This window comes from Rosa rugosa, chromosome 6 (assembly GCF_958449725.1).
Source record: "Rosa rugosa chromosome 6, drRosRugo1.1, whole genome shotgun sequence".
Taxonomy (NCBI): Eukaryota; Viridiplantae; Streptophyta; class Magnoliopsida; order Rosales; family Rosaceae; genus Rosa; species Rosa rugosa.
Window position 1 is genome coordinate 13716343 of NC_084825.1, and position 10333 is coordinate 13726675.

General features: G+C 37.9%; 1 protein-coding gene across 3 annotated transcripts; it reads left to right on the forward strand.

The window, feature by feature from the left end:
- Window positions 1-387: 387 nt before the first annotated feature.
- On the forward strand, window positions 388-9203 carry LOC133713906 (SUPPRESSOR OF ABI3-5). 3 transcript variants are annotated; one of them, XM_062139935.1, is made up of 16 exons: window positions 388-505; window positions 1019-1132; window positions 1346-1386; window positions 1633-2407; window positions 2493-2564; window positions 2656-2748; window positions 2831-2910; window positions 3183-3336; window positions 3460-3544; window positions 3623-3714; window positions 3853-3921; window positions 4121-4300; window positions 5969-6161; window positions 6908-7849; window positions 8141-8325; window positions 8820-9203. In XM_062139935.1, exons 2-16 carry the CDS (start codon window positions 1085-1087, stop codon window positions 8997-8999), a joined length of 3189 nt encoding a protein of 1062 aa, XP_061995919.1. In that variant the 5' UTR covers window positions 388-505; window positions 1019-1084; the 3' UTR covers window positions 9000-9203. The 3 variants fall into 3 exon arrangements, with proteins under 3 accessions (XP_061995919.1, XP_061995920.1, XP_061995921.1); XM_062139936.1 differs by having other exon boundaries at window positions 3186-3336; XM_062139937.1 differs by lacking the exon at window positions 1019-1132 and having other exon boundaries at window positions 410-505.
- The last annotated feature ends 1130 nt before the right edge of the window (window positions 9204-10333 follow it).

Sequence of the window (10333 nt, forward strand, 5' to 3'; positions counted from 1 at the left end):
CCTTATAGGTATTTTCCTCTAAAAAGTTGTGTAAATGGGCATAATACAAATACTTGTGATTTCTGGATAAACAGGAATTAACCATTTTTTTAATTTCTACAAATTCTTAAAATGAGCTAGGTGTAAAAAGTTTGCTAGGTGTATTAAGATTTTTGCTGGGTACATTTAGAAAGACACTTCTGATATTGATGTGTATTGTGATCTAAGGGTGATTTAGGAAATCTGGGGCTGGTGTTTCTAGTAAAATGCTATTTTAGGACGTGTGCATAAATTCTCCCATTTTTTATTAGGAAAAAAAACAGAAGTACTAAAGGGTAATTTCGGAAATTAAAGAAAATTTCAATTTAAACCTTAAAACATCTTCCATAAATAAAGAAAAAAAAAATAGTTTTTCATTATTCTTTTGAACAGTCGAAACAAAGTGAGGAGACGGAGACGGACGACGAAGAAAGAGAGAGAGCGCGCGCAAAGTTGGTCTGAGATCTGAACCCTAGGACGATCTACGGTAAGTCTTGATTGCTGCAATTTTCAATTTTCAATCTCATAAACCCCTTTCTTAATCAAAATTAAATTTTCCGACCAATTTTTTCATCGGATTCGTCTCTGTTTTTCGTCAGCTTCAACGCATTGTTCACTTGTTTTCAATTTTGCGTTTTCAATTCGTGCAAGCCTGCGTTTTGTTATGTTGAAGTGTTTTTCAGAGTTTGTATTTGGTTCGATTGTAGTTTGGTTTTAGGTTTTAGCTGATTCAGATTTTGAATTAGGGATTATCAATGACTCGGTTATCTAACGTTTTGAATGCTATTTATTATTTGGTTGAATTGTATTGATTAAATATATAAGCTGACGATGATGCCTGCCATGGTGGTGTTGTCTTTTAAGAGAATTAGGATTTTGGTTATTCCGGTTGTGAGTTTTGTGAAGAGGGGAGGCCAACAAGGTCATAGTCATGGGAATTATTGGTTATTGGTTCGTCACGGGCGTAACTGTGTATGTGTGTTTGTGCATTATATTACAGGGGAAAGGTATCCAAATTCTGAGCGATACCATCATCGGGAGCTTTGTCTGGTTTTGCTTGAAAGAAATGGATTCCGGTCGCTATGGTCTTCAGCAAGGATGGGATAATAACAGCGTAATTGTGGTTTCCTCCTTAATAAAATCACCTATATCGGATGAAATGATGATAAATACAAGAATTTATTAGGGTCCAATCTGACTGTCCATTTTTTTTGGGAGAAAAATGAGAGAGCTGTGGGGCAATAAGGATATGGACTCACTGGATTTGCCTAACCTCATATCATCATTGATCTCTTGCTGACATAACCTTATTCTCTTGAATCCACAGGCTCCGGAGGGGTATGGTGCAGTTCATGAGCCAAACTTTCGGTGAGTGTTATTGAGTGTTGCTTTTAATTTTCACCAAGGCAATTTAGTGCTCATAATAAAACTAGCTCTGAAATTTGTATGTAATGCTGATTAACAAATTTTCTTTTTAGTTTTTTTTTTTATTGATATTGTTTTTGACACTCTCTGCTTGCTTTAATATTGTGATGTATCTTTATATACTGAGTGCTTATTACATATTGTCTTTTCCTGTTGTCCCGCTGTAATTTCTTTTTCCCCTTATGTCAGGGTCGGTGGTTCATATGATGAGAGAAGGTTTATAGAGGAAAGGTACTCAAGGGACAATGTTTATCCAAGAAGCACATTCCACCGTGATGTTCTGGATAGGGATAACTACCCACCACCACCTCATGCTGTTGGTATATGGCCACATTCAAGAAGGAGAAGTTACGAAGAAGAATTTCCCATTGATAGGGAACCTAGGAGACATGAGAAACAGTACATGGATTCATATCATGAGATGGATAACCTCCGTGATCATGAGATTGATACATTTCCGGAATTTGATAAATTACGGGATGGCTATCACAGTGTTGACAGCTATCGGGATCCTGGGTTTGAGAGGACTTCAAGGCTTGGGGGACGTGATCGTGATGATTATGCATATGATGATTTTGACTATAGGTCCGGTATTACCCATAAGACCAGGGGGGACAGTCGTGAAAGGGATTATGACTATGGTCGGCATAGTTATGATTCTGATTATGACAGAGGTAGTAGGAGAGAGGGCAATTGGAGGCGACGTGAATCTCGTGACCGTGAGCGTGACAAGAAATGTTTAAGTAGGGAAAGAGAAATGAGTCCATATAGAAGGCATGAGCGTTCTAGATCTCGATCTCGATCTCGATCTCATGGGCATGATGATCATCCCAGATCAAGGTCACCTAGAAGTCGAAGCCATGGCCGAAGTCATCGAGAGGACAGCTATGATGATGGAAGGTATGAGAGAACTGATAAGCGAAGAGACAGGGATGAGAAACGCCAGAGAGAGCATTATTCTGTGGTAAGTTTTGATGTCTGCGTTAAACCTATCTGCCTCTGGTGCTGGTTATATTTGATAACTTCTTAAGTATGATATTCTTTTGCAGGCCCCATCTGCAACTATTGTTGTGAAGGGTCTTTCACAGAAGACCACTGAGGAAGATCTATACCAGATCCTTGTAATGCGTCATTTGATGTTTTGGCTATGAAATATACAGTTCAACTTCTATCTATTTTCTTGATAACACTTCAAGTTGAATTATCTATCAGGCTGAATGGGGACCTCTTCGTCATGTCCGTGTGATCAAAGAACGTAATTCCGGCATTTCCCGTGGATTTGCTTTTATTGATTTCCCTTCTGTGGTATCTATCTCTCTTTATCTGTAGATGCTCTATATCTTCTTTGAATTAATAACCGACAATGGAGTTTGTGATTCTTGAATAGGGAGCAGCTCGTATTATGATGGACAAACTCGGGGACAATGGGCATGTGGTGGATGGCAGGAAACTATTTTTTGAGTACAGGTATTATTTCTTGACTGTATGTCATATGTTAGTCTATGAATTTTATTTTTCATAAAGGTAGAAAGTTCTGCGTTAATATATTTACCTGCTAGATATATTGAGGAATTAATATGGATCAGATTGTCAAATCCTGATGTAGTTGTTCTATAACTATAATCAACAACTGGTGATATTTATTCTTTCTCTACTATGTTATGTGTATATGTATATATACATGTAGGTATTGTTTTACTGCTAGTGGAATTATTTCTGTTTCAACTGTTTTGTTGCAGTAGTAAGCCAACTGGGGGTGCAGGTGGATCTTTTGGTCAGGACAGTGCTGGGAAATCTGGCCATGCTAACCATAAAAGCATCACTGTGCCATCTGATTGGATGTGTATCAGCTGTGGATATGTTAATTTTGCACGAAGAACATCCTGCTTTCAGGTATTTATTTATTTTTCTTGTAATTTATGCTGATCAAGTCCCTGCCTGCGGGTTCTTATGGGACTGCTCAGATGGTAATTGGTTATGCTATAATGGATCTATTTGTTTTCTTGTCAATTGCAGTGTAATGAGGCACGAACTGAGGATGCTCCCGCAGCAGATATTTCTTCATCCAATCAAATGACAGGAAAGAAAGGATCAGAGGCTGGTTGGTTTACCTTGTTGCTTTTAGCTGGCATAGTTGCTTATATTTTTTTTGCAGCTCACTAAGTATGTATGCAATCAGGTCCTACTCATGTTTTGGTTGTTCGTGGACTGGATGAAAATGCTGATGAGGAAATGCTGCGCTATGAATTTTCCAAACATGCTCCTATCAAGGTACAAAATCTGAACAAATGTCTGGATTACATATATTTACTTGTTAAACTTCCATTCTGGAGAAGTTAAAACAAGGAATAATTTATTTTCCTGTGAAGCATGTGCATGGAAAGTATATTGATGGGTATTATCCTGCAGGATCTACGTCTTGTCAGAGACAAATTCACTCATGTTTCACGGGGATTTGCGTTTGTACACTTCCATTCGGTATGCCCATCTTTAAGTATGCTGAACAACTATGTGTAGGTTCAGCAGTGATATTTTGTACGTACAGTCTCGATTCTCTGTCAGCCCTAAGGGACGTGTTCCTCTGTCCAGTTGAATTCCAATATGGGGAAAAATGAAGATTTCCTCAGAGTTCTTTTCAAAGATTATGTTGTTTAAGCTACAACCCTATGTTTTTCAGGTGGAAGATGCTACGAAAGCTCTTGAAGCAACAAATGGTACACCACTTGAAAGGAATGGGCAGATTTTAAGAGTAGCATATGCAAAAAGCATTCTTGGTCCAGGATCAGGCATGTCAGGATCTTCACAGTCAAGCAGCTTGGCAGCTGCTGCAATTGAGGCAGCAACATTTGCTCAACAGGTTATTTTATACAATGTTCTGCACTTTCGTGTTTGCCACTTCTTAGTGTTATTTCATTTTATTTATAATGTTATTTGATCACAGGATAGCATTACTGTTAAAGAATAATGGACCAGCTAATATTTGTTTTGCCTGACATCCAAGGGAATTAAAAATGTTTTTTTTTTTTTTTTTTTTAACATTATTGTATATATATTAAATTTCCACAATATAAGATAAGAGTAATTATATCAGTAATTCAGTATATACTGGAGGATTTTTTTTTTTTTTTGGGTCTAATAGTATATACTGGAGGATGTTTATTAATTATTGTGCTTTTGGTGTGTGGTGTTATGGCTAAAGTTCTGTGGAGATTTGCAGTTGGCCTTCTTTTAGGTAATTTGGATAAAGAGATATGCTAGAAATTTTGAAGATAATAAGGAAGAGGAGGTAGTTTAGGAGCGTCCATTTCTGCTAAAGTTTAGAGAAGTTTTCTCCATATTCTTGCTGATTGGGGAACTGTTTATAGCTTGGATTTTTTTTTTTTTAATTTTTAAATTTTTTTTAATTTAAGATTTGTGGTAGGAAGTCAATCGGACTTGTAGACTATTTAGAGGCAATTTCAGCTGTGTTGCATCTGTGGACTTTGTGACTAGTGATGTATGTTTCATTTTTACTTTTTGAAAAAGGTCACTATTTCCAATAAATAAATTTATGTACAGTAGTTGAAATATTGATCGATAATTATAATACAACTATTACATGGAATGTATATCAAGGCCCCCATTATTTGAAAACATTTAGGTGACACGATTTCCATACTTATTCCGACGTTGAACACTATGCTTAAGCAGAATAACACTGCTTCAGAAGCTATTGTGGCAGTCAAATATATATTTTGACTTCAAATCAAGCTTCAACTTTAAATTATTGTGCTTTTGGTGTGAGGTTTTATGGCCAAAGTTCTGTGCCGATTTGCAATTGGCCTTCTTTTAGCTCATTTGGATAAAGAGATGCTAGAAAATTTTGAAGATAATAAGGAAGAGGAGGTAGCTTGGGGCTTCCATGTCTGCTAAAGTTTAGAGTATTTTTCTCCATGTTCTTGCTGATTGGGGAACTGTTTGTATCTTTCATTTTTTATTATTTAAGATTTGTGGTAGGAAGTCAATCGGACTTGTAGACTATTTAGAGGCTATTTCAGCTCTGTTGCATTTCTGGACTTTGTGACCAGTAATGTACGTTTCATTTGTACTTTCTGAATAAAGTTACTATTTCCAGTAAATAAATTTATGTAGAGTAGTTGTTGAATTATTGATTGATAATTATATTACAACTATCACATGGAATGTATATCAAGGGCCCCCATTATTAAAAAACATTAAGGTGGCATGGTTTCCATACTTTATTCCAATATTGAACATATGCTGAAGCAGAATAACACTGCTTCAGAAGCTTGTGTGGTGGTCAAATATCTGAGAGGTATTTGTGCAAACAGTCTGTTCCTCCAAGGCTAATAATCAGCCAAGTAACCTTTCCAAAAAAAAAAAAAAAAAAATCAGCCAAGTAATATACATTTTTATAGGTCTGCTTACTCGTTACTTATGCTGAGAGTGTCACTTGACTGTCTCTTGTTTGTGCTGTTGTATAATTCACTTTATACTTAATTGAAGTCGTATCCTCTTCTTCTAGTATGATGCTGTTGGATGGGCACCAAAGGAATATAATCCAGACGACAAACAATCCACGGGAGGGAAGGAGCAAAGTGGCGGGGATTTAAAAGCAGAAAAAGATGGTTTGGCTCCACAAACTGGTTTTGTATGGGATGAGGCATCCGGTTACTACTATGATGCTTCTTCCGGGTTCTACTATGATGGAAATACAGGTTAATTTTATTTACTTTTTTTTGAAATCCGCTTGCTACATTGCATGTTGTTCAACTGTTTGAAAATCGAACTGTGTTTTGTGATCTATTTATTTGCAAAGGCTGTTAAATACCAAAACATTGTTGGACAACCGCCCCTCCCGTCTTTCTTTTTTTAATTTTTTTTATATGGTTTTACCTTTTTATTTTATTTTATTTTATTTATGCACATCATTTTGGGGGATTCACTATGGATATTTATTTGTGGAATGCTCCTTTCTGTTAAAGATTCTGTATGGATATTTTGTTAGGAAGTCAAGTGAAAATGTTTGTCTTGTTTCCCTATTTTAATCTGGAGTATATTGATGGTTCTTTGAAGGCAGTGGAGAATTAGATGATAAGGCTACATCATTTTGCTTTTAGTATAATTAGAAAAATTTCTGGTTGACAACATAAAGACACTTCTCTTTTTTCCCCAACAATGATAATGCTTATAAAATCAATTCCACAGACCTTGGAGCACTAACATTTATCTAACACCTATAAATTTCGTTACTATATGTGTTGTCAAATTGGCTTTGAGATTAATTTACTTTCTCATTGTGCACGGTGCCCAAGTTCTTACCCTAATTCTGAGTGTGCTTATTGTGCTGTTAGACATTCAGTTTCTTCCCCTCATCCCATTCTCTTTATCTCTCTAGTGTGCTCAAAAACAGTTTCTTTTTAATTCATGATTTATTAAATCTTGAGGACACTTTGTAATGTAGGTCTCTATTATGATGGTAACAATGGGATTTGGTATTCTTATGATCACCAAACTCTGCAGTACATCCCTTGCACTGATCAGAATGGCATCAAAGAATCTGCTAACCAATCTCAGCTTTCGAAGGCATCAGACGGTTCAAGTACCAAAAAAGTAGTCATCTCTGCACCAGCTACAACCTCAGCTGCATCATTACCAGATGCAGTCCAGGCTGCTGCAACAGCAGCGATAGCTGCAGAGAGAAAAGAAAAGGAAAAGTCCAAAGAGATCAAGTTGGCATCAAAGAGCAGTATTTTGGCTAACAAGAAGAAAATGAGTAATGTATTGACTATGTGGAAGCAGAGGAGTCATGAAGGGCAAGTAACCCGTGTAGCTCTAGATGATAACCAGCCAAGTGCACCTGCTAATGATAGACTGGTTTCTTCTGTTCCATCTACAAAGACAAAGTCTAAAATTGATGTACCAACCAAAAATGAGAATACTATATCTAGCTCAGGGGTTACTGCCAATGTTTCTACTGCAGATACTCTTGGTTTAGAGTCTTCAGTCATGCCAAGGCCTGTGGGCAACAGTATAGGAGGGACACTGATGGGAGTGATAAGGGGATCTGGAAGAACTGTAGTAAAATCAGATACATCCTTTTCAGCATCTGGTGGAGTTTCCGCACCTTCAACTTCTGCTGCATGCATAGCAGGTTCTTCTGTATCAACAGATTCGGATATCTCCACTGTTTTGACACCCTTCAGAACTGATGCATCGGCACTAGGTTCTTATACACCACCTGTGGCTGCTGGGAGTGGCAAGAGAAGATTCTCTGAAATGCCAGCTTCTGCTCATAAAGAACCTCAAACTGGATACAGGGATCGTGCGGCTGAAAGGAGGAGCTTGTATGGCTCGTCATCTTCTTTTGGAGATGATTTGCCTGAACATGGTTTTGGGGAGTCAAGTAAGCTATTTTAAGATTTGTTTTGATTTTATTAGCTTTCTCGAAATGTTGCTTTTGATCAGAATGTCCATTCTTTTCCGTCTTACAAAATAAATATAATTTTGCCTGAACATATTAGGACCATAAATTTAGCTACCATTCATACTGTCAGCTTAATTTTAATGAACATGCAAGTCAAACTTGAGTTCTTCTTACCTAGATATGATTCCCTAATTTTGTTGTGCGTTTCTTTATTATAAATTTTTCAAAAGGACTTTTAAGAATTCTCATTGCTTATTTTTTGATGTGAAGATCGAGACTCGGCATTGAGGAAGGGTTCTTTTGATTCAATGCCTTTCCCCCCTGGTGTTGGTGGAGGACGTGGGACCGGAGATGCAACCATTGACAGTTACGAGGTTATTACAGCCGACAAAGCAATTGATGAGAGCAATGTGGGCAACAAGATGCTTCGCAGCATGGGCTGGCACGAAGGCTTGGTATCAACTTCTTCTTTTGCACTTTTAAAACATTATTAAAAAAACCTCTTTACTCGACTTTAAAGAAGATATCCCAAATCTCTGAATTGCTGAAGATTGATGAAGGTGGAATTCTATCTGTTTAAATGTTTTGAAGAATGGATTGTTGTTGAGTCTGATTGAATGATTTAAATTGTGGTCTAATTTCTTTTACTGGCCAAATAGTGGATTTGGTTATATATATATATATATATATATAATATAATATAATATAATATAGATCATCAATTTCACGGATCTACCAACAGATGATGTGTCGTTATTTTCTCCAACAGAAAAGATTGACGTAAAATAAAACCACATTGCTTTTCATACAAATTCAGTTTTTTTTTTTTTTTGGTTGTTGTTGTTGTTGTTGTCTGAATAGGAGACTTCACTAGTTGATGCATCTGTGGCAGGTTTCTAACTCATATTTGGGGAATGTGTCTCTTGTTTTGTTATTGATCTGATTACAGGGTTTAGGAAGAGATGGGAGTGGAATGGTGGAACCGGTGCAGGCTCAGAGTGTGGAAAGGAGAGCCGGACTTGGGAGTCAGCAGAAGAAGTTAGATCCGGCTCTTGAGGCTCAGGCTGGAGATAGTTATAAAACTCTCATTCACAAGAAGGCACTGGCTAGGTTCCGGGAGATGTCATAAGAATGATAAAGGGAAGAGTTGATCTTATGCTAATCAGGGAAGATGATTGGAACTAAGCTATGGGATGGGAGTAGTTGTAATTGTTGTCCCTGCTTCACCTTCACCTTAGAAGTCTATTGGGTGTTGTCCAATCTTGTAAAAAAAGATACATTGAACAGTTGTTAAACTTCCAATTTTTAACAAGTCTTTAGTTTCGACCTTCAAGTTTGCACCCAAATTCTATTTAGTCATGGAAAATTTAATGTTTCTCACCTACATATTCCAGTTCATTTAACAGATAAAGTTAAGCAAGTATTCTGACAAAATCTAGTAGCCGTGTTCTGCCAAGGTTGGGAGAAAACTACCCAATGGGTTGGTTTTTCATTACTTTCACCATCATTGATGGAGAACTATGTCGGTATCACTGGTGTTGTGCTCCTTGAGATCGGGTTCTTCCGTCACCTCTTCTTGGCAGTTTTCGCAAGCGGTCATGGGTGGAGTTTCTTCTTCCTGCAAAACTGTTTCTTCTTCCTGCAAAACTCCACCCATGACCGCTTGCGAAAACTGCAGGAAGAAGACTTGCTGGTGTCTTGTGTGTTTCAGTCTTCGAGACGAAGTTGTGGGTGGCACCTGTGTCAATTATCACACTTTTGGTAACCTTCCCGTCAATGCTGGCATCCACGAAATCAAGCCTTTAGATTGAGACTTCGGTGATTGTGGTTGCTCCACAATTGCGCCCAAGAATCTGAAAGCTCCCATGTGGCTGGGCTCCTTACTCTGCTTTTGCGGATCACCCGTTTCTTGTGATTGAATTGAAGCTTGCAGAGCAGATAACAGTTTTATGAGGACACTCATTTACTCTTTGAGGTCCTTTGCATAAGAACCAAGATAACGGTCTAGGAGTATAGTAGGGTTATTGAAAGGTCGGGCCGTGAACATGCCGGTTGAAGCAGTAGGCCTGGAATATGCTGTATCCCTTACATTAGCTGCTCTCCTTTTCACTCCTGGGTTAGAAGATTTGGACTCCGCTCCTTCACTTTTACTCTGTTCGAGCCTCATAGCCCTGTCTGACATTCACCTTCAAAATTGATTAAATCTTTGAGGAGCACTGTTCTTTTCGAATGTGAGTTGAGCAAGATCAAGACCCACTCCTCCTCTGGGCCAGGCTCATTGCCGTCGTCGTCCAGTGGTTTGTTGTAGGGAAGATATCTTATGTGTCTTTGTGACCCCGAATACATACTATGACACTATAGCTTCCTTGAAGGAAAGAAAGTAGCTCCCTCCGCCTTAGTTGGTTATGTGCCTCCTACACCACAACAATTAGCTGCTCATAAGCTTTTTGAACTACAAGAATC